The 25,161-nt window shown below is 42.6% G+C and overlaps 2 protein-coding genes and 1 long non-coding RNA gene across 10 annotated transcripts in view; 2 read left to right on the forward strand and 1 right to left on the reverse strand.

Moving 5' to 3' along the window:
• Positions 1–25,161, forward strand: part of DMD (dystrophin) — a 6,826,337-nt gene that overhangs the window by 5,147,626 nt on the left and 1,653,550 nt on the right. The window lies entirely within an intron of this gene.
• LOC144771842 (uncharacterized) lies at positions 10,152–12,749 on the forward strand. Its single transcript, XR_013599512.1, has 3 exons — positions 10,152–10,242; positions 11,487–11,618; positions 12,330–12,749. It is a non-coding gene; the product is annotated as an uncharacterized LOC144771842 (long non-coding RNA).
• LOC144771840 (zinc finger BED domain-containing protein 6-like) lies at positions 10,716–15,037 on the reverse strand. Its single transcript, XM_078656106.1, has 2 exons — positions 13,233–15,037; positions 10,716–10,974 (listed from the first exon to the last, which is right to left on the reverse strand). Exon 1 carries the CDS (start codon positions 14,912–14,914, stop codon positions 13,238–13,240), a length of 1,677 nt encoding a protein of 558 aa, XP_078512232.1. The 5' UTR covers positions 14,915–15,037; the 3' UTR covers positions 10,716–10,974; positions 13,233–13,237.

Consider the following 25,161-nt stretch of genomic DNA (forward strand, 5'->3'; position numbering starts at 1 on the left):
CATAGGACTTGCCAAATGGCTTGCACATGCCAAGTGAACCCGTCAGTAAGAAAATAGAGAATGGGTCTGCACTAGTAGCCCTGACCCACGTATAAAGGACTATTTGTCTGGGGGTATGGTGAGGTTGTATCACTACTTGACTACTTCTCTGAGTGATTGTAGGAGTCCAACTATATCCTCTATGTAGTAATTGGCATAGGAGTTTGCAAGTCCATAAGTAAATTACTAATACTTGAAAGGACATCTCTCAATCTTTTACGCACACAGTACAGTGTTTTATGACATACATACTTTGTATCTAATAGGTTAGTTATATTTACTTAAACATAGAATAAACACTTGACAAAGAGCTTTTACATAGCAAGTAAACCTAACAGTGAGAGTGCACACACAGTCCACACTAGTAGGCGTGATCCATGTTTAAACACTGCTTTTTTAATAATGTCTCGCATTCTCATACTACTTATGTAACTCAGTGTTAGTATAAAGGGGATGTATTACGCGAAACTCAGTGAAGTGGAAAAAACTCTGCTGCGCTAAACGGAGCTCCACAAGTGGTGGAGTGCGATAGAAAAATGCCATTTGCAGTGATTTTCAGTGCCAAATGCTTGTCCTTACTGTGCAATCATCGCGGACGGCACCATGCACAGTGCAAGCAGGCGCTGGTTTCCTTTCTGCCGCACTAGAGTAGATTTTTACTGGAGTAGCAGCTTTCTCTACGCAAACGGGCATTTTCTCAATGCGAGCAGTCGAGAGCATATGCAACCACTTGTAATTAGAAACCTGACTCCCCCAGCGTTGAGAAATCTCGCAGGGAGGTTTATTTTCCACATTTGCGCTCGCCATGTTGACGTTGACGAGCACGGAGCAGAGTTTTTCCAAACTCCGCAAGCTCTGTGTAACGCGGAGTGCAGAACACTCTGCAAACTACGCAAGCGGAGCGGAGTTCACCACCCAGGCTTACTAAGAACATGCCAACCTGTTCTATATTTTACCAATACCTACTCTAAAGGTTAAATTATACCTGGCTGTCAGGTTTTACAGGTTCACGCATTAGGTACACCTCTACTGCATTTTTCTTCCTTTCATTTCTGAGACTTGTAGTCCCCTTCTAAAATAGAATTCATAGAATGACAACTCCCAGAGTTCCAAAAAACATTCTTTGAGAGCAGCACTTAATGTATTGATACGTAAAACTTTGCAGATCTTCAAATTCATTAAGTACAAGTTTAACCCATAGAAGCCATTGTGAACTGACTTCTCACAGAGATACTCTGCACCTCACACAAACTGTTACACACTCACACACTTAGAAAATGTCACATTCACCTATTGATAAATATATAAAAAACACTTAAAATACCACTTACACATCATGCCTCAAAGATTAAAACTCTTCTACATATTTCATATTCACTTGTATCTACCTCATATATACCCTTTCTTTTTTTTTTTTTTTATTATATTTTTATTGAGATGGTTCCGGGTATCACACAAATTCATAATTTAACAGGATAAAATCAGGTTTAAAAAAGTACAAAAGACATTTCATAAATACAATCGTAGGAATCGTAGGATTCAGAAAAGCCAAAATTATTACAATCAATATTACATAAGGGGGTATTTTCATTGTCATAAGTGAATCTTTAAGTTCTTCATCATCTAGTTTCTCTCCAGTTTTTCAGCGGAGCCCATATCTTCTTACCAAATTCCCTCATCCTCTTTCCTTTAAAGTCATACAAACATTCCTCGGTATTGTGAGTTCCCAATAGTTTAGTTAGCCACATCTGAAAAGTGGGAGCAACAGTGTCTTTCCAACCAGCCGATATTAAAATCCTAAAAACAGCCATAGATATAAAAATAAATGCTTCTGCTTCAAACTCTAGATTTAAGCTTTCGTCCCTGCCAATCAAGACCGTAGTAGAGGATAGAGTAATTTGTTGCTCTAGCAGCCCCGTTAAAAATCTTTCAATTTCATTATGTACAGGAATTAGATTCTGACAGTTATAAAACATGTGAGGTAAATCTGCAGGACCTTGATCACATCTAGGGCATCTGTCATTTTCTCTCTTACCCCACTTAAACAGCTTAGCAGGCGTATAATATAAGTTAAAAATAGTCTTATAGTGCTCTGCCTTTAAATTTGATGCTCTTAGTATCTTTTTATTCATTGCTAGGGCATAATCAATATCTATATCTGGATCCCCTGTTCTTTCCGCCCAATCTGATTCAATTTGTCCAATATCATCCCCCAGGCCCTGCAAGAGGTAGCTATAACCAATTTTAATCCTTTTGCCGCCATTCATAACATACTTCAAAATTGGGTTAAACTCCTGAATACCAATCCTGGGTCTGATAGACTTAACTGTTTGTTCCAATTGTCTGTATAACAACCATTGGGACGCAGGTATACCAAATTTTTGCTGAAGCATGTCAAATCCGAATAGTTCATCCCCATACATAACATCACCCAGACAATTGATCCCCAATTCCTTCCATAACCTGCTATTACTATTCAGTCCAAGATGAGCGAAAGGATTTGACCGCCATATATCTACCATACCGTTAATTTTTGGAATCTTCAAATACCTCATTATTGATTTCCATGTGCCCCAGGCACTCAACATCACTCTGCTTTTACCCCTTTTAAAGTATCCACAGTTAATTTCTCTTGTAAGCAGGCCCACTGCTTTTCTACCAACTATTAATTCATAAATTGTAGGGTTTCTTACTATATCGTTTGATACATCAATATCATCAAATTTAAACAGTACATTCATTTGCAATATTAGGCAAACCCAGTGATACAACCTTAAATTTGGTGCAGTCAAGCCCCCTCCCTCTAATGGTGCTGATAGTCGAGCCAGAGATCTACGTATCTTCCCATATTGCCACACGAATTGTGAAAAAACAGCTTCCATTTTCTTCAGGAGGCCCTCTTCTACTAGCAATGGTATGGCACGAAAGAGGTACAGTAATTTCGGAAACATGGACATCTTCAGAACGTTCACTCTACCGATCAAGGATAAATGTAAGTCGTCTATTCTTCTTAACTCTTTATCGATAGCAGTGATCAAGGGTACATAATTTTCTTGTATCATTTTCTCCACATTCGCATTGATCCTCACCCCAAGATAGACTGCTGATTCCACATACCTCCGATCCGCTTTATAAATATTCTTAGTACTAATTATTATAGATTTTTCTTCATTTAACTTATAACCCGAGCGGAGTCCAAATGTTTTAGCTAATTGGCTCAGTTCTACCATAGCCATCTGCGGGTTGATAGTAACTATTGCCAAATCATCCGCATAAGCCAATAATTTGGTAGTATGTCCATTTAATATAACAGGGGTGATTTGGTTTGACTCTAAAATTTCCCTTATTAATGGATCAATGTAAAGTGAGAAGAGTATAGGAGAGCAAGGACACCCCTGACGAGTGCCTCTCCTAATTACCACTTCCTCTGACTGTAGTCCCATAGTTGTAATTCTAGCTACTGGATTTAAGTACATAGCTTTTATTGCTTTCCTACACTTCTCTCCAAAGCCTCTACTGTCCAATACCTCCCACAAGAACTTCCAGACCACACGGTCGAAGGCTTTTTCAGCATCTAGGAGAATCATGGCCATTTCTCCCCCCATGGCAGCCGTCGCATCAAACAGCGAGATTGCAAGCGAGGTGTGGTCTGTCGTGCCTCTCCCTGGAACAAACCCATGCTGCCATGGGGAGACAAGTTGGCCAATATATCCCCCCAGCCTCTTTGCCCATACCTTAGAGTACAATTTGGTATCCGCGTTTATCAATGAAATTGGCCGGTACAAGCCTGGATTTACCTCTGGTTTGCCTTTTTTATGAAAAACCACAATGTTCGTCTGTTTCCATGAGTCTGGGATCTTCCCTGAGCATATTATTCCGTTAAAAAGGTCTAAAAGTAAAGGCAGAATTTCCTCCCCAAGAATTTTATAAACCTCAATAGGTATCCCATCTGGGCCTGCAGCTTTGCCTGCTGCTAGATCTTGTAAGGCTATCCTAATCTCCTCTAATGAAATGTCTTTCTCCAACTGTTCTCTATCCTTATCTTCTAAAGTCGGACATGTAATTCCGGAATCTTGTCTAGATGGTACCCATCTATCCTCCTGATCATATAATTTTTGGTAAAATCTTTGAAAGACACCCATTATCTCCCTTGGATCCGAATATTCTATACCATTCTCTTCAATCTTATGGATATTGTTTTTATTGGATTCTTGCCTTATGCGCAGCGCTAGTGCTCTGCCGGCTTGTTCCCCTGTCTCATAACGTTTCGCTCGAGATGTCTGGTATTCCCTAGTCTCCTTTTGCGTGATTACTTTTAGAATATCTCCCTTGATCAATGCCATAGTTTTAGCTGTTTCACTCCCATCCTTGCCTAATCCTATTTCCTTTGTATGTTGATTCTCTGATATTACTAACTCTGACATGAGCTTTTCGACCTTGCTTCTGTCCTCCTTCCTTAGTCTTGCGGAGCAACTGATTGTCTCACCCCTTAAAGATGCCTTAAAAGTTTCCCATACCCCGTTCCGGGATGAGCTATATCTATTTATATCGAAGAACTCCTTCGCCCATTGCTTCATATGTTTAACAAACCTATCATCTTTCAAAAGTTTCCTTTCGAATGTCCATTTAGATGTTCTTCTGGGTATATTATCTACTTTATATGTCATTATAAGGGGATTATGATCCGATACTAATCTTGGAAGCTTAGCAATTCTGACTTTACAAAGTTCTCTTGTTGAAATAAAAAAATAATCCAGTTTAGAATATTTTTGAGCTGGAAAAGAGAAATAAGTATGACCCGGGTCCCCGGGTAATTTTTCCGACCAAACATCTGACAGACCATGAGACCTTAAAAGTGAGCTTAATGCTCTATATACCTTCTGTTTGCGTCCTATATATTTACCTCCTTGGCTCCAATTAACCGAAATATTCATGTCTCCACACAGGACCAAAGGGGTACCCCAATTAGATAGTTCACCCTCAAGCTCATCAAATACTGCTGGTTCATCTTCGTTTGCTCCATAAATCACACACACTGTAATGCCTAGGTCCAGTTCAACCAAAACCCATCTGCCAGACCCGTCAGTTTTAGTACGTCTCACCCCGCCCAAATTGCATCTCCCCATAATGGCCACCCCTCTTATTGTGGATGTTTGTGACGAGGAGCCTAACAGGCTATATCCAGGGATATTCAATAGTTTCCTTTTAGCCCAAGGCAGATGGGTTTCTTGTAAACACAGTACGTCAATATTATTAAACTTAACAAAGTGGCTCAATCTCTGTCGTTTCTTATAGTCATTTAGGCCCCCTACGTTGATAGTGCATATCCTAATGCATGACATTAATGACATTGTTTTTACTTCCAACCTGACTAATATCCATAAATTTACTGTATACCGACATCAGACCCTTTTCCATCTCAATTTTTTTTCCCTTTTTGCTCCCCTCCACCCCCACCACCTCCACCTCCCCCTCCTCCCCATTTCCCCTAGCCTCCCCCCCTACAGCCCCTCCCACCCACCCTCCTCTCCCCCCCGTCCACCTCTTTCCAGAGGCGCTCAGACCAACCGGTCTGTGCATGTGATGGTTCACAGTGATAACTGAAGAGATTTATACTAAGACCATCATAATTCCTGTGACTCTAATTATCCCCTCCACCCTACACACCATCCCACTCCATACCCTACCCGTTCTTACTGTTTACCCTTTTACAGCCTTTATATGTGCTTCTACCATCAGATTTCCTGCTCATATCAGTGGAATAGCCTAGGGACCTTGTGTATCCAAATATTCCTTCGCTTTTATCTCAGAGGGAAAATAGAAAGTTCTACCCCCATTAATTACTTTCAACTGTGCCGGATTGATAAGGTATGCCTGCATACCCTTGTCCTGAAATAGTTTAATCATCTGTCTTAGTCTCCAGCGTCTCTCCACTGTGACATGACAAAAATCCGGCCGAACAAAGAAGGAGAAGCCATCGACATTCTTTTTTGAGTCCGGTCTTGCCTTCTCAGAAATTGCCTGCCGCAGGTTATAATTTCCAAGAAATATTAAAATCGCTCTGGGCTTATCTCCTTCTTTAGCGTTTTTATGAACTTTAAAGGGGAAACGATGCGCCCTCTGAATCTCCTTCGCCCAATCCCAACCCTTTCAATGACTTTTTTTTTCTCAAAATATAATGTACTTCACATAACTGAAAATTGAGTTTGCTGGTGAAATAGTTTTTTCTGCTGCTAATAGATAGATGCAATGCTTCCAGAGAATGTGAAAACTAAGCATAAGAATGGCACAACACTCTTATTCAAAGCAACCATTAACGGCAACCATTAATGGCAACCTTTTCAACTTTGTTCTCTCTGATAGTGCGGAATTCAGCACAAAAAAATAGCTTTCGTTTTTTTAGTTTTGTAACTCCACTTTTGTTTAGTTAGTGTGTTAACACTTTCATCACTTTTATATAGAAGCCCAATATTGGAGAGTATTTGTTCATATTCACAATCGGGACAAATTTAACTTGGTAGTTTTATGAAATTAAGAGTACAGTTCATTTTATTAGCAAGTTCTCACTAGGCAATGTAACCCTTCTTATAGACCAATAAGTCTAAAGAGCTCTAATATCTTGAAACAGACAACTCTATCTTTAACACCCTTCCCCCAATACACTCTTAGCACCGTCTCTGTAGCAACCCACTAGAACCAGTTGGTCACAAGTTCACAGCACATTCTAGAAGGATCGTACTAGTTACAAAATGAGCTGCAGCAGGTGTGATTTACTGTACAGAATAAAAAGCATATCCAAGTCTGCATTATACTTTTTTATTTTTACGGCAGCCAAACATAGATCTAATTACTTAAGCTTTCAAGACATTACCTAATTTTCATTACCTCCATAATCACACCATCCAATCAACTATGTTTTTTTAAACTGGGAGCACACCTCCATGTTAACTGTCTTTCATTTTCCAAACTGTGTAATTCAGCTCCAGCCTTCTCCTGACTACTTCTGTTGCTTCACTTCAGAATGGTCAAGGTGTGTGTTGTGGGCCAGAATTATGTGATTTGGGCTTGAAAGGCTGCTAGAAAGAGTGGTATTGACAGGGATTTGGATTTGGCTAATGTGGATATTACTTGGATTGGCCAGACAGGCTTGAAGTGGCATCAGTTGCTGCCTGTGGTTAAAAGCACCCTGGATTTCCAAACCCCTGACCTCATGATTGTACACTGTGGTGGCAATGACCTAGGCGCACTGACTGGGATTCTGCTTTTCTCAGAGACCATAACATGGTCCCTATCTATGACAATAACCTGCATTTTGACATGTATGGACTCTATAGTAGTGATGGAATAAATGTAGGAAGTTCTTTATAGAGTATAAGGAACTAGTTATAGCAGCTAAGTCTAAATGCTTCACAGAAAAGATAAGCTCAGCCAAATATACCGCCAGGGAGCTATTTAAAATGGTTAAGTCTCTGTCAAACTGGAGTAAGAGCAGTACTTTCAACCCCGACAAATCCTTCTGTAATAAGCTTGCAGAATTTTTTCAGACCAAAAGTGATGCTATTTTTCAAGATTTCAATCCTACCTGGAAAGCCTTTTGTATAGGAGGGGCTCAGACCCCTGCAGAGGGGCTGGACTCACAACAATCCCATAAGGGCCCAGACAACTAAATATTTGAAAAGTTCACCCTATTCACTAAAGAAAAAGTAACTAACCTTAGTAATTACATTAAACCATTCCCCATAACCAATCACAAAGCAGCAATGCAGTGTTGCAATTGGTCTGAGCGCCCGCGCAGATGGGGACTGGGGCGTGTGCATGTTCACCATCAGGCTGTGTAATGCAGCCTGGTGGAGAACATGCTAAGTGTGCATGACTGTTTAGCCGGTCCCAGATGGCTGGCCAAGCAGTCATGTACACTTATTGTGCACAAAAAACTCCTCACCCGGTACCTCCAGCCCCACCCTAACCCAGCCCCGAACTTCAAAAAAATAAAATGATAATAACTACATTATCATTTTATTTGTCCTGCTCAAAGAGAAGTAGGGAGACGCTTCTCTACCTTAGTGGAGGAGCCGCCTCTGGTATTTTATCAGTCCTAAGCTGTAATACTGTGCCTGTAGTGGTAAAATACTTTTGTCATTTTAAAGATTGGTATGGATAGTACTGTGCTAATCTTATGCCTGAAAACTTTGATACACACACATATATATATATATATGTATGTGCATATCCTACTGGCAGTCACCAGTCGGTTTTTATAGTTAGGATATAGTATCCATAAGAAGAGTGTTTTTTCTAACCCTGGGCGTAGTTCGCGTAGCCGCACTCCGCGAAGCTACGCGAAGACGCACTTGCACTCCGCGAGCTACGCGTAGCTCCGCGGACATGCGTAGTAGCTTGCTAGACCCGTTCGCGCGCCGTTTTTCGTCTTCGGGAGCGCGGTGCGCGTGTTCGGGGCGCTGCCTGCATGCTCGCAATAGCTAGCGCGCTAAGTTACTCAATGAGGTTTGTCCCGCCCGCTTGCGTTCCCTTATTTCCGGTTCCGGGTCACAAGTAACGTGTTCGCGTTGTGTTAGACATGTTCGGGAACTCATCTTCTCGTTCGCACTGCCAAAGTGCGTGATCGCGTCAAATATCGCGCGAACTTACCGCGGCGGTCGCGACGGGCAGAGCCATCTTCGATTTCACACTCTGGCTATGGTTTTGGGCCTACTTCAGCATCTCACTCCTATCTCTTCCATCCTGGTCTTTTCCCTCAGTTTTTCTAACTTTCTTTACTTCTTACCTATTTCTGTCTGTGCCTAGGTTTATATTTCTCATTTTATTTTTACTTTTACCACTTTTTTTGCAACTTTTCTCTTGTTTTATATTACTTCCTTCTTTTATCTTTCTTCTTTCTTCCCCTAACCTTTTTGTCTTCAACTTTCCTTCTCCCCTCCACCCAGAACCATGGTGAAGGGTGCCAGCAGAATCGGCGGCTCAAAGGGCAAGGCGGCTGTGCCTAAAAAAACCCGGCTGCCTTGCGGCAGAATGCGCCCGGCAGGAGTGACGCCCCGCCAACTTTTTGGGGAGGAGGAGGTGGCCGCCCTGGTCTTTTTTATCCAACGTCACCTCCCCTTGACTTTGGCAGCAGGCGGCAGGCCCGGCTCCGGATACCAGCGCATTGAAGAGCGTCTCCGGCGGTGGGCGAAGGTGCGCCGTGCAGTCTTCCGCTGCTCCGGTATCCGGCGTACCCACCATCAGCTGTCCCACCGCTGGGCCGACATTTTGGACCGGGAGCAGGACCTGTTGGACCTGCTTGGTGTGGAGGTTGTGGGTCTTGGTGAGTGGCTACCCCAAAAATAAAGTGTGTATATATATATATATATATATATATATATATATATATATATATACATATAGATATATATATATATATATATATATATATATATATATATATATATATATATATAGTTGTATAAATATTGTTATTGTATCTTTGTAAATATTGGCTGAATAAGTAACGCGATGACTGTTGCCCCTAGTTACATTTGCGATGTATTCCGGTATATCTACTGTCATTGTATGACAGTGTTCTTCTTCTTCACTGGCTCTTGAGTGTTGTTTCAACTTGGCGCTAGCTGTTGCTGTTTATTGATGTGAGATTTTCTTTATTGTTGAGAACTGAAGTTAGTTAATGCTATTAATAGAGTCTTGTCCTTCCTTTGTCCGTCAGTGAAATAGCGGTGGATGGATAATTGTACGTTGTTTGCATATTGTAGCATTTTTTTCACGGCCTTCTCTTCTGCATGAATGGAATCCTTTTCTTGCAAAGAATGCTAACGTTACTTTGTTCTTCTTACCTCAGCCAGGGCCGGCTCTAGGGGGCATGTGCAAGCTGTGCAACTGCACAGGGGCACCAAACTTCAGGGGCCACCGCACCAATAGATATCCTTAATTTAATAATACTCTAAGGATGGATACATATTTGCGTTGCGGCCCCTGGCATGGATTTGTTGCCTCCGGCTCTGTTCCACTGTAGCAGTGTGATTTGCAATGATGTCTATGTTTCACAGCACTCAATGTTTTTATCTTTGTTTATTATTTTAATTTTTACATGAACCACAGAACCCAGGGGCAAGCAGAATACAGGGACCGAGTCGGCGGGTGAACCACCAGTTACACAGAGCTCCTCTACTGAGGATCCTGCTGCTGTCCCCAGTAAGTCCAACAGTGCTTGTTTTTTCCTCTGTAATGTGTCTGCAGTGCTTTGTCAATTGACAGCAACCAAGTATGCATCCAGAATGATGTTTGTCTAGTATTTTTGTAAACGTTAGTATACCACTACTAGTCTTGTGGGTATTCTTCTATCTCCTATGGAGTTATATACATATTACACAACTATGTAACTATGCACACGAAAATTGGATGTTGTTGGTACTGATAGGCAGGTTGGACCTTACTTACACCTCAGTCACAGAACTCTGAGGAACGCACAATTCACTGAACGTCAGCCTATATGGCCTGAGTCATTGGTCTATTGTTCAAATCACACTCCTGAACCCCAATACCAAGATGCCGAATGCTTTTAGGACACAAACCGTTACCTAAGAAACCCCCTTTTGCTCACTCACTCGTGTGAGTCTCTAAGACAACAGACACTGAAAATAAACTTCAGAGTCAAAGTGGTCATTCAAAAGCTTTATTTTGTTAGAAGTAAGTAAGTAACATCAATGTTTTTAAGTTGTTCCGTCCAATACGTTGAAGGGCCCACCAGAAAAAATCCAGAGTTAAAACAGGCATAATAAAGTAATCAACATTTGTACAGCTACTAGTGCACAATAGGGAAATGTGGCAACTATCGGAGACCTCTCACCAACGTATACTGGTCAGATATTCCTCTTTTTTTGTAAGCTATGGAAATGTCCGCTTCGTAGAAGGCAATCTTCTCACCTGCCGAAAAATAATGACAAAAGTGGTGCACGTTAGACAGTATTAAATACATTTATGCCAGTTTTATGCAGCCATGCTAAAAAGAAGTTGTAACCTGTAAGCAAACTCTATTCCACAATCCACATAGAAAACTTAAATACGGGCCCTTTTACTTTCCCACCTCTTCAGGTGTATGCATTGAACAATGATGTGTTGCCCCAGAGCGTCTTCTCGTACTGCGCAACAAGCTGCGAGTTAACACATGCGCAAAACTGGATACATTGATGTACAAAGGTTACATAGTTCACTTCCAATTTCCAAGGACTAGAGTAGCAGGACAGATGAGATGAGCTTGGGTACCATACCATAACAATGAATGCTAATAATATGTGTAGTGACTCTGCTGTACTATGCAATGTGGACTCATACTGATTACGTACGTTGGACTTAACTGTTTTGAAGAACTCCATTCTTGGTGAACAAGTACAAAGGGGGCTGTGCATCCATCTAAAAAGGTGTACTTATTTTTATAGGTGCAGAACCCTTACCATCGACCAGTGCCGACGGGGACAGCGGCGCAGCTTCAGCGATCCCGGCGGGGACAGGAGGAACAGAGGCACCTACACCAGCAGCAGTGGGGGGGGAGCCAACAGCGGCGGGCGATGGTAAGTTACATTCAATAGTGATCTGCATTACTTGGTGGGAGGGGAAAACTTTCTCACTGTACTCTACTGGAAAATATATGATGTTACCTTTACTTGTCATTAGCATGCTAAGCATTACCACTACAGTAATGCAAGTGCCTGATAGCAGTCGGATGCATGGGTTGTTGTTAAAGCATGTAAAGGGGAAAACACAGCTGCCAGCGTGGTTGGGAGACACACCCAATACCGGTGGTTAGTGGATAGTCTCAGCAGCAGCGGTGTTTTGGGCAAACCCAAAGGCAAGGGAAGGAGGGGACGACTGGGTGCATGGGTCGTTGCTGGTGAAACACAAACCAAATAAGGTTTGTTGCGCGGTATAAAGTATTATAGTCTTTACTAGACATGTGCTACTAGCTGCCCCCTGTTAATTAATGTTACTTTGAGAGTGTTCCCGCCTTCCCGGAACAAAAGGAGATATGAAAAAGACAGGTGTTCGTTCTAATGTGTGTGACCGTTGAAGTACACCCATGCTAATAGGGCAGGCATAATGCCGTGACAAAAAGTCCGAAAAATTAATAGAGGCTGTAGAATGTTCAAGATAGACGCAACACAATTTCTGGTACTCAGCTTGCTTGCTAGTGCTACTGTGCCGCCCACTATGTGTTGAATCAATGTTGTGTTCTTGATTTGCGGGGAGTTTGGATTACAACAATTCTGTTTCTTTCTTTATAGTTACTCCTTCCCAAAAACCAACAAGGAAGGAGTTGGCAGTCCGGGCCCGGCAGCGGAAACTGCAGGCAATTGTAGAGGCCTACCGCCGGCTGGTGGATCAGGCCGAGGAGGAGGAGGAGGAGGCGGCGGCAGCAGCTGCTGCCTCTTCCAATGCCCCGGGCCCCAAGCCTGCAGGACTACGTCGCCGTGGTCAGGCAGCCGCCCGCCGCCGCATTGTTACATCTTCGGCGGCCCCCCCACAACAACAACAACAACAACATGCATGCAAGTGTAGGTGCCGTGATTTCAAAGCAAAGATTCTCCGCCGGGTAGCGAAGTTGGAGGAGGAGCGGAAGAAGCTGGAGGACGGTCTAGAGGAGCGTGTGAAGATACTGGTGGACAAACACCTGAAAGCCCGCCGGCTTTGAAATGGACCCTGTTTTTTGCCCCTTTTTTAATCCTTTTGTTGGTGGGTGGGATGTGGGAGTTGGGGTGTACATTTGGGTTGAAATTTGGTTGGGGTTAGGGGAGGGTAGGGACAGCTCTGGGTCAGGGGGTTACATTTGTTATATATTTTATTTTTCTATTATCATTATGAAAATATAAAAATAAAACAAAGATATTTTCACAAGAAAACATTCGAAGTTCATTTGTGTTTGTTGGGGGGGTGGAGGGGGGACTGTTTCACCAAATAATGTACGTTGTGCAACATGAACATGAACTACGAACGATAAATTAAGTACTGACTGCACCTGTAGTAGTAGGGTCACAAGTGCATAAATAATTTATATTATTAAATAACATGGGAAAATTGCCCATCACGTGAGTCTGAAGTTACTACTAGTATACTTTAATTCCATGCACATTTGCTCAGAGTCGGCTAAACAATCCTATGCAATGCATTGCATCATTCCTTTAATATACCTGTCCTAGTTGTCAGGGAAGAGGAGCTCGTCCTCAAACTCTGTGCGTTCAGACAGAAGTAGGTCATGTAACCCAGTAGTGAGGACGTCTTCTTCACACTCGCTTTCTTCATCCGGCGGTGATTCACGTACTTGATAGTCTGGTGGTATGAAGCGTTGATTCATTTTTATCATTGTCAGCCGCTCCACGCTTTTGGGGGAGAGACTAGTCCTTTTCGATGTGACAATGGCACCAGCAGCACTGAAAACCCGCTCAGAGGAGACACTGGCTACAGGACAAGCCAGATACTTTATCGCCAGCCTGCTCAGCACTGGCCACTGTCTCCTTCTTTCATACCAATAGACCAATGGGCTTTGCTCCATGAACACCTCTGTTGTGTCATCCAGATAGGCCTGAACCATCCGCTCAATGTTCATTGGTGCTCGGCTTTGCTGGTCCTCTTTTCCCTTTGCAACAGCAACGGACTTACCCATCCCTTTCTGTAGAAAAAAAGCAGTTATGCTTTTGGTTGGGTCTGCTGAATCAGATCGTGTAGGTGCTGCTTTTGGTACTGTTGGTGCCTGCTGGAAAGCAGACGCACTGCTCTCACGCTGTGAAGAACTTGCGTCAGGAGTACTTGGACTGGCCTGGGCTGGCAGTGGCAGGCCTTTAAGTAACAGCCGTTCAGTTTCTAACTCATTAGCTTCCGCAGCTATGGAAGTTTTGTACTTGTCAACATCCTCATCTGAAAATGGAATTACTTCGTTACTGCTGACAAATAATTTGTACCGTGGATCCAAGATTGTTGCAGTTATGTAATGTTCACCTGACACAATATTGTTGAGCCTTACATTTTCACACAAGCGGTTGACTAAGCCCTTGGCTAAGGTATATGCATCAACTTTTTGTTCGTCACCTTCGTATGTTTCACAGACCTCCTTCACCTGTTGCTCAAGCATGTACAACAATGGGATGGCTTGGCCCATAGTACAGTCCTCCCTGCTAACTGCACGTGTGAAGACCTCAAAGGGTTGTAGCATCTCTGTGATGCATTTAATGAGGTCCCACTGCCACATCTCAATGGTCAGGGCTTTAAGATTAACAGTAGGATCCCCTAATCTTCTTGACATGACATAAGCATTCAGTGGGATGTACTGCTCAAAGAGACGCTCAAGCATGAAATAAGTTGAGTTCCAACGTGTTGGGACCTCCTGTATCAGTGCTTTGACTGGCAACCTATGCTCTTGCTGAATGACCCGTAGCAGCTTCCGTCCTTTGAAAGAATGGTTAAAGTGCGTGCATATTCTTCTGCAGATGGCCATTATGTTGCTGACTTTGGCTTCATTTTTCAGAAAGTCTTGCACGACTAAGTTTATGCAGTGTGCCAAACAGGGTACCCTGAAATAATGTCCTTCTCTCATTGCCTTCACTACATTACTGCCATTGTCGGTGGAAACAAAACCAATCTTAAGGCCTCTTGGTTTCAGCCATTCAAAGACCTTGTCATTAAAGTCAGACAAAATGTTTTCAGCAGTATGACTTTTGTCCATACCAAACATGGCTATAGTTGCATGTCTGCGCGTATCATTAAAAATTCCAGCAACGTCACGGAGGCCTGAAGTTAACTTGTCTTTAACACCTGCAAAAGAGATCCAGTGTGCGGTGATGCACATGAAATCTGTAGCATCGCAACTGCTCCACATGTCTGTTGTCAGGTGGATACAATGGACAACACTCTGTTGTAAGGCTTTCCCAATCAATTCCAGCACATCGTGGTGTAGTGCTGGAACAGCCACTCGGGCAAAATAGTAGCGACTGGGAACGTTCCATTTTGGGCAGAGGGTTGCCACTAATTCCAGAAATCCAACAGCCTCAACAAATGAAAATGGGAAAAGGTCCAGTGCTAACATTTTCGCAAGTTTGGCATTGTATAAACGTGCTACTGGGTGGTTCCGCTCGTACTTTCCCTCCTGCCTTAACATGCTAGGAATGGTAAGCTGCTTTGCATGTCTTTGAGTTGTGCTAGACGGCCCACCTTGCATCGCAGACTTTGCACTCCTTGGTGTTTCCAGCTGACTCTGGTGCCACTGAGAAGTTGCAGATGCGGAGGATGTGGACTTTACCACTCTAGTGCTGGCGACAGGGGTCGATTGTGTACCACTCCTAGATAGAAGGTCATCGTCTCCCTCTTCTTCTACCTCCTGATCAACCATGAGTGGACCTTGTACCACTGTATCCCCACCAACACGAGTGCTAACATTTTTTAAGCTTGCAAGGTGGTTCTCCCACCTGATCACGTGTGTTTTTTTCAAATGGGTCGTTTGGCCTCCAGTCCCATAGTTTGTACCAAGCTTACCACGACTAACATTGGCATGACAAATGGTGCATACAGCAATGTTCTCCTGAACTGGGTGAACCGTAAAGAAGTCCCACACTGGGGAGGTAAACTTTTGTCTCCTGCCATAGGAAGAGGAGGACCCACTGCCAATGCCGGATGGACTGGAGGATTGTGGAATTTCACTATGGGACAGCTCAGTCCTAGTACTGCCACTACCTCCTTCTGTTGAAGTGGCGCTTCTGCTGGATGTCGGATGCTGCCGGGCCTTCGCTGTTGAAAAAATTGGAGCTGGTGTTACTGTGGGTGTTGAGTGTGTAGGAGTTATGCGTGGTACCTGCTCATCAGTCATTGCAGCATTTCTGGATAGGGTGAAAATGTTTGTCTCTACATCCTCTGCACCAGGAATAACGCTTGTGATGATGACAGTGTCAGACCCGTCTTTATCACCAGCAGTATCCTGCTCACCTACATCGACCTCCATAAGTTCAAGCCTGCCTGGAAACTTCCTTTTTCCTAGCATGGTCTTCTTGGGATGTCTCTCCTTTGAATGTGCAGATAGTTGTGGCTGCCAATCCGTATCAAGGTCATCGGAAGGGATGCTTTGCGAAGAACTCGATGCACTAACCCTCCTTTCCCTTGGTGAATTCAAAGGAAATAGATCACCTACAGAAGTGGCTTCCTCTTCTTCTTGCTCGGAAGGAGGCTCTACTTCCTGAACTGCCCCGACTTCGGGAGGAACAACTACTACTATTTGGTGCGGAGATGGTGGTTGTTGTTCTTGAGGAAGTACTATTGCGGGCTGGGGTTTTTCAACAACAACTGTTGCGGGCGGTGGTTGTGGTTGTTCAACAACTGTTGCGGGAAGTGGTTGTGGTTGTGGGTGAACAACTCCTATTGCGGGCGGTGGTTGTGGTTGTTGAACATCTACTGCTGGCGGTGGTTGTTGAGCACTTCCATCTTGCGTGGATTGTGTACTACTTTGAGACAGCGATAAGTTTAGTTCTGGCTCAGTATCACTGCTCGCAAGCAGAAGGCTGGCTACCTCTTCGACCCTCATCATGTGCTTGGCCCTGGGATGCTGGCTTGCCCCCACTAATGCAGATGTGCTGGTCCCAGCTTGCACCCCAGACCCCGCTGCTGCAGGCGTACCTTTTGGGGTGCCAAAAAAGGTTTTGGGGTCCATACCAGACTTAAGTGACACTTCCTTCTGCTGTTCCTTCTTCGCAGCAACTTTCTTTGTGGTGGAGGACCTGGTAGCTTTCTTAGGGCCCATCTTCTTCTGATGTCAGTCAGCTCACAGCAGCACAAATTGCAGAGATGTCTGGTCAGATGAGTCACACACCACACGTGGCGTACAACTGAAGGACGTCCGTCTGGCAGTAGAACGAGCGATGGATGAAAAAACAACCAGCACCTCCTCAGTCTTTTTTGTGCACCTACAAGTAAAGAAGGCAGAACAACATCAGTCAAACAAGCAGTAAGGCAACATGAACAATTGAAAGACACACAGGTCAATGTATAAAAGACAAAACAGAAGACTAATAATACCAGTCCAGCAGCACCACAGCTCAAAGGCCACATGAAGTCCAGAAAGAACCAATAAAGTCAAGCAGGCCTGTAGATACCAATATGGACAGAAAAACGAGGATGCCTGCTGCACATGACAGGTTAATGTGCAAGGAATAAATAGCCCATGGCTAAGACAGAGGTTGTAAACATAACACCGCAAAAACACATACAAAGAAACCCCTGCCCAGGCTCCCAAAACAACAACCAAATGACAAATTCTGTTTTTTTGGGTGCACAAGAAAGACCTGCAACATTTTTGAGAAACTTTTATGCAACTCGGGACATATTGTCCGCGAGAATGCTAAATCGGCATGTTCGGCAGCGCGAACGGAATAAAAAGTCGTGTTCGCGTTCCCGAGCAAGTACATTGAGTGCGCGAACAAGACAAAAAATGTAAGTTCACGTGCTCACATGGTGCGAAGTTACCAAAACTACCCAAGCTGTATTCCTAGGGTTACCTAATGGCAGAAATTGACAGAGTATTTAAAGTTTAAACACACCCAAAACCAGAAATACCCCACACATAAAAATAAGATTTTCTATATCAATCCAAGACATCCATGATTTTCACATTAAGGGTACACCACAAAAACAGTTGATTAACTTTCATGACCCTACTATGAGTAGTACCTATGGCCTACTGCCAGAGTAGGCCACAAGGTTGGAGGCCTATGCCTATGGCAAAAGCACAAAGGAAGGACACACAAAATGGCCGCCGACATAGGGCCTGGCCACCAACAACAACATGGCAAAATCACAAAGGATGTATACACAAAATGGCCTCCACCACATGGCCTGGCCACCAACAACAACATGGCAAAATAAATCACAAAGGAAGCATACACAAAAAGATCACCACCATAGGGCCTGGCCACCAACAACAACATGGACAACTTTACAAAATGGCCTCCACCACATGGCCTGGCCACCAACAACAACATGGCAAAATATATCACAAAGGAAGCATACACAAAATGGCCGCCACCACATGGCCTGGCCACCAACAACAACATGGCAAAATCACAAAGGATGTATACACAAAATGGCCTCCACCACATGGCCTGGCCACCAACAACAACATGGCAAAATAAATCACAAAGGAAGCATACACAAAAAGATCACCACCATAGGGCCTGGCCACCAACAACAACATGGACAACTTTACAAAATGGCCTCCACCACATGGCCTGGCCACCAACAACAACATGGCAAAATAAATCACAAAGGAAGCATACACAAAATGGCCGCCACCACATGGCCTGGCCACCAACAACAACATGACAAGAAAGAGAAGACAGACAATAATGCCTATGGCAAAGGGACAATGCTTTGCTTCAGAAAATGGACACACCACACCACCGCCCAAATTGGTCACCCCACCCCAAAAAAAAAAAATAAATAACATAGAGGAGAGAAAATGGAAGTGGTCCATGCTCCAAAAAGAGAAAACTACTACCAAAATGAGAACATAACATAAATGAGGACTTTTTAGGTGCACAAGAAAGACCTGCAACATTTTTGAGAAACTTTTATGCAACTCGGGACATATTGTCCGCGAGAATGCTAAATCGGCATGTTCGGCAGCGCGAACGGAATAAAAAGTCGTGTTCGCGTTCCCGAGCAAGTACATTGAGTGCGCGAACAAGACAAAAAATGTAAGTTCACGTGCTCACATGGTGCGAAGTTACCAAAACTACCCAAGCTGTATTCCTAGGGTTACCTAATGGCAGAAATTGACAGAGTATTTAAAGTTTAAACACACCCAAAACCAGAAATACCCCACACATAAAAATAAGATTTTCTATATCAATCCAAGCCATCCATGATTTTCACATTAAGGGTACACCACAAAAACAGTTGATTAACTTTCATGACCCTATGAGTAGTACCTATGGCCTACTGCCAGAGTAGGCCACAAGGTTGGAGGCCTATGGCAAGAGCAAAGTGGCTGGAAACATTAAATGGCCGCCAACACATGGCCAGGCCAACCACAGAAAGTTAATACAATGAACTCATGCATGCCTACACACTAACTACATGGGGTACTAGGGTCAGATATTGGCTTAAAAATTAGAAACATTTTAAATTCCACAAAATGCAATGTTAGAAAAAAATTACAATTTGGGACCTCATGAAAGTACAGGCCTCCATCAATAATTTCATTCCAGGATTGAATACTGTTGTTAAAAAAAAAATCAAATCAAACAAGCACAAGTCTACATCACTCATACATTACACAAACTTACTTGAAAAAGAGAATTCCAATTCAAAAAGTCCTCATTAAATCCAAGGTAAATCAGTAATGCAGCCAACACAGACAGAAAGTGATCCTTCCAGCTCAAAATCCAAAGGAAAGTGAGCACCACATGGACAAAGCACTGGGAGGAGCCTGGTGGACAGGAACAGGAAGTTGTAAACTCAAGAGCCCTTCCTCCTTACTCTGCAAAACAAGAGTAGAAACAAAAAGAGGGGTCCTTCCCCCCTAAAAATAAAGCCAACGGTACAACTTTAAGGTTTTTTGCTTTTTTTTCCTAACCAAAATGGTAATTTATTATGGTTTTAACATGCTCGCGAGTTATTCTGTGCAAGAATGCAGTTTCTGCATGTTCAGCAACTCGATCTTACCAAAAAGCATCCTCGCGCATCCTTATGACGCTATCTCGCATCAAAATGACGTTATCGCGTTCGCACAGTCGCACGGGACTGTGCGAGAGTGTTTCCAAACATGGTGGCACAAGCGACCAGGAAAAAACGAACGCAGAACGAAGGTAAGCCATTGCCGCGCACGCGATAATGTTATTCAGCGCGCGAGAACTACGCTACGCACCGGATCGCGGAGTTATCGACAGCTACGCGTTCTCCGCGGATCGCGGAGCTGCCGAAACTCCGCAAGCTCCGCGAACGGAGCGTAGTTCTTCGCCCAGGGTTAGACTTTTTTCATTTGCCAATAACTTTGTCGTAGTTTAATGAATCCTCGCGAAATTTTCAAAACTAGTTTGTCACTTACTTCAGCTGCTTTAAAGTAAAGTAAAGTCCACATTTGTAAAGCGCACAATCACCCGTAAGGGTCTCTAGGCGCTGGGGGCCGTCGGGAAGATTAAGCGAGCTATTGCCCAGAGTCACATGGTGCTGGGCTAACCTGCAGCCGGAGCCGGGGATCGAACCGTGGTCCCCAGATTCCAGTGTCAGTCGCACTGGCCGCGGCGCCACACCTCTTCCACCGCTTTACATCAAGGTAAGAATCCCTTCGCTTCCTGTAGTTTTTAGAAAAGCACGGTCTCTCCAAGACAACCTGGTACACAGTCATTTAGACTCTATCGTAAAGAAATCAGGGTCACTACAGGAAGCAAAGGGATTCTTCCCTTGTGGAAGATGTAAAGCTTGTGCCTTTAGTAAAAGAACACTGTCTTATCAGGTAAAGGGCTGTAAGGAGGGAAAGAGGATCAACAAATTCATGTCTTGTCATACATCTTTTGCGTTGTATTGCCTGAAATGTCCCTGTGGGTTAAAATACATAGCGAGCACTACTAACCCTGTCAAGCTGAGAATCCTGGAGCACATGCGTGCGATTGTGAATAAGGATTTTTCTTATCCAGTAGCCCGCCACTTTTTTATCAAGCATAAAAGTGATAGAAATCAACTACAATACTTCTGTCTAGACTCTGTACCGGAAAACCTGAGGGGAGGAGATAGAATGCAGAGATTGCGGAGACTGGAATCCCGGTACATTGTAGACTTACAGACGAAGTTCCCAGGAGGCTTGAACAGTGGGGAAGAATTGGCAGTGCACCTTGGAAACTGAAAGGAATGTATTAGCGTTAGGTAGTGAATGGGGTTTATTTGAAACAATACTGAGTTTATCTTGTGTGTAATGAATTAATTCACTGATAACGAATTGTAGAGACATTCGAGTACTAATCATTAATCCATGTTTATCTCCAATGCAATGTTCATGAAGTATTATGAATCTATGCATGATTGGACCGTATATTCATTGGGAATGTGATGATAATTATTTGTAACATTTAGTTTGTTCTGGATTGCGTTTTTCTAAGTAAGAAGATTTAATTTATATGGGCACATTGTGATTGAATTGGTAATTGTGTTAATATTGTTGGAGGATGTTTGTGCAATCTACATTGGTTGCCATTGCCGATCCACGGCGAGATTGAGTCATACATGACGGTTCAAATTTGTGACTTCGTTATTTTTCATGTGCTATACAATTTGTTGAGTACAATAAGAGAATGCTAGCAATTGTGCCTTTGTATTATTCTTGTAATATGGCGCTCCCGTAACTAAGAGACGCCAGTAGTCCTTAATTTGTGTCTATCACAATGTGTCTAATATTAAAATGGTGCCGCGCAGCGCGTTACAATGTAACACCGAAGAAGGAAGTTTTTCCGAAACGCGTCTGTTCTTGCAAATAAACCAACTGCTTTGGTGAATACTTCCGTTAGTGCTGCCTTCTTTCCCGTGAACTGGGGAGGATTCTGAGCTGATATATATATATATATATATATATATATATACATAGCCAGCATACCCTACGGTGAATTGCTGCGTTTAAAACGCATTTGCAGCACGCCGGAACAATTTAATATCTGCAGTCAGTTAAGTCTGGAACGCATGCGAGCGAGAGGGTATAGCGAGGACATTCTTGACAAAGCCATGAAGAAAACTAATGAGAGACCTAGATCCACCCTGTTACCAAACACCATTGAATTAGATGCTGGCACAGCAGATGAAACCTGTTCCCCAAGACTGATCACCACTTACAGTAGACAGGAACGCAAAATACGAAACATCATGAATAAGAATTGGCCCATAGTCCTTACAGACCCTATTCTGAAAACCACGCTATTAGAACATCCTAGCGTGACATTCAGAAAATCAAAAATCATGGGGAATCTCTTATCTAAAGAGATCTCCACTGGGTCTACTAGTATAAAAACTTGGATGCCCTCCAGTAACGGATTTCGTAAGTGTGCTACCTGTAGGGCATGCAACTTTGGAGCCAACACTGCCACCTATAACACCCCGTTCAAAACCAAAGCACAACCCATTAGGGGTAAATATGATTGCCGCACTGAGTACGCTATATACGTTCTCACGTGCACTTGCGGCTTACGTTATGTTGGCAGCACAAAAAATCCTGTACATATGCGTATCCTGCAACACATTCGGGCTATTATCCATAGTGACCCGGCTTACCCGGTAGCCAGACATTTTAAGGTAAGCCACAATAAAGACGTGAATTGTCTTACTTACTTTGTAATTGATCAGGCACCGGCTCCCAAGCGAGGTGGGGATAGGGACAAGGCTCTAAGGCAGTTAGAGACAAGATACATTCTTAACCTTGATTCTAAGCATCCTAATGGCCTTAATGACAGGGAGGACATGCATACCTTCCTGTAATTCTGAATTACTGCATCCTATCCAATACCCCATCCACTGATTCAGTCAGATATGTTACTTGGGTCCATTCTATCGCCAATAATCTGTATGACTACACCAGATGCCTTAATGACTATCTGACTAATGTCCCTGAGCGACCTTTATTGAACCTGTAATTTTATATCTCTCTCCAGTATCACTAGTTTTTAAACCTTTCACATTATTTTGGTTGCACCTATTTCACTCAGCACTTTACATTGTAATTTTTGCCTACAATACATTTGATCATTCATTCCTTCTAGAAGGAACCATTGGCTTAAGGGTAGTGGCACTATCCTTCTTGTATTAGCTCAGCATTAGCACTTTATGAATAGTATGTTTTTATGTAACAACGGGACAGTTAAGTGTGACATTTTTATGAGACAGTATGAAAAATTAACTCACAAGTCAGCTACATTACGAGTATAGCCATTTGTTTGGTGAATTGCCATTTGCACAATCATTTTAAACATGATATGTATTTATGTAAATCATCAATTGACCTGTTATGTATATAAGGTCTTTTTTATTATTTTAACATATTTATATGTTATTTATTGGTTGCAATGGTTTTGCATATTGAATTACTATGATATTGTAGTTGCATTGTGTGGTTTTTAATAATTATGCTGTTAGTCTAAATTTGCACAAGTCAAAACGCATTTAAGCGGTTATATGTTCATTGCAATATGAACTAAATTGAAAATATTCTATTTTATGTGCAATTTATAATATGCTGCTAAAAGGTTATAGCCATGCAGGCAAAATTACCAATTTTTCTGTGCACATGTAAAACACCTTACACTTTAAAAAAGTCCGTTTTCTATGTTTTGATCATTAGAACACGTGGTATTACTATAGATGAAAAAAATGAGTGTGTGCTCTATTTAAAGTGACTCTAACTGCATTTCCGTCATGTGATCAAGGGCAGTCCCTGCCCGAAACGCGTCATGCCTACCTGAACTGCTGCAAAATGGATAATAAAAGTTCGCTGTGACACTCTGCAAGCCGTGTGGTGGTCCGTTACTTCTGTGGTTTCAACTGGGAACAGAAATTGATCCATATATGTATATATATATATATTACCTACTGGCGATAGCCAGTAGGTATATATAGTTAGGATTGGCTACCATAGAAATCCGCAACATTCTATTGGGAATAACTTTGGCGCCGGTTGAGGAATTTGCGTGTAATTTTCTGAAATTTTGGCCAGCTCCGCTGCGCTCCTTCCCTGAAAGTTTCGGGGGGATTCGTGAAGTGGGGGCTGAGAAAAAAGGGGGGTCCCAAAACATGTTTTCCCCATGTTAATTTCCATAGGACGTTCTGACAAGTCTACAGCCCGAACCGCTGAACGGAATTACACCAAACTTGGCAAAATTGTAGGGACTGGTACGCAGAAGTGCCTTTGCTATATTTGGTGAAAATTGCTCCAGTGGTTTTTATGAAAATTTACTTCAAAAACACATATATATCTGGGCGGAACCTAACCACACATCTCATCGTGAAATCTGATTGGCTGTCAGCACTTCATCCAAGAAGTGTTGGTAGCCATCTTGGGACCAATATACATGATAGCATCTCATTAAAAACATTGTAGTTAATAGAGGGTTTTAGGACTTTAGTTACATTATAAATCATTTGTTGATGGTACCATACTCATTTTAGGAATTGTGGTGTGTTCTAAGGTGATTTTACCATGTGAAAAAGCCTTCTGCTGGGATATCATGAATCATGTTTGAAAGAAAACTATTATCTCATGCTTTTCCCACAGTGGTTTGGAAGGGTATCTATAAGCTAAACTGAAAGCATATTTTCTGTAAATTCACATTATCTTTCTCAGTCATGTGAGAATTAAGTCTGACATTCTCAGTAAAACATGTACATCCAACAAGGACAGAGACTGTCAGTTGATTCCTTTGTGTTCTACTGCAGCCTCCTAGAGTGTTCTAAAGAACAACTAGAGCGCTAACAGTCCTACTTATTACAAAGGTATGGCACACCTGAAGCCATCTTGATTGGAATAAAGTGGTAACTCTTAAAACATTTAATTTAAAAAGGAAGAAAATAAGGGAGTATATTTTGCCATAGAAAGTATGATTAGTGCTGCAGAAAGAAAAATTAGGGCACATTTTGAGTGACTTCTCAAATCCTCTTCAATTTCATTAAACAATTCTGACATGCAGTCTCCCAAGATGGCCACCAGAGACAAAAGAGCCCAAATGTAGCCCAAATATCACCAGATGTAGCCCAAGTATAGCCCAATGACAAAATGTCCCAGAGTGTTCGAAATAACAACTAGAGCGCTAACAGTCCTACTTATTACAAAGGTATGGCACACCTGAAGCTATCTTGATTGGAATAAAGTGGTAACTCTTAAAACATTTATTTTAAAAAGGAACAAAATGAGGGGGTATATTTTGCCAAAGAAAGTATGATTAGTGCTGCAGAAAGAAAAATTAGGGCACATTTTGAGTGACTTCTCAAATCCTCTTCAATTTCATTAAAAAATTCTGACATGCAGTCTCCCAAGATGGCCACCAGAGGCAAAAGAGCCCAAATGTAGCCCAAATATCACCCAGATGTAGCCCAAGTATAGCCCAATGACAG

Source organism: Lissotriton helveticus, chromosome 8 (genome assembly GCF_964261635.1).
Source record: "Lissotriton helveticus chromosome 8, aLisHel1.1, whole genome shotgun sequence".
NCBI classification, from domain to species: domain Eukaryota; kingdom Metazoa; phylum Chordata; class Amphibia; order Caudata; family Salamandridae; genus Lissotriton; species Lissotriton helveticus.

Bases quoted from the DNA above. Each gene is read 5' to 3' on its own strand.
- LOC144771840 (XM_078656106.1), bottom strand. From the start codon at position 14,914: ATGTGGAGCAGTTGCGATGCTACAGATTTCATGTGCATCACCGCACAC.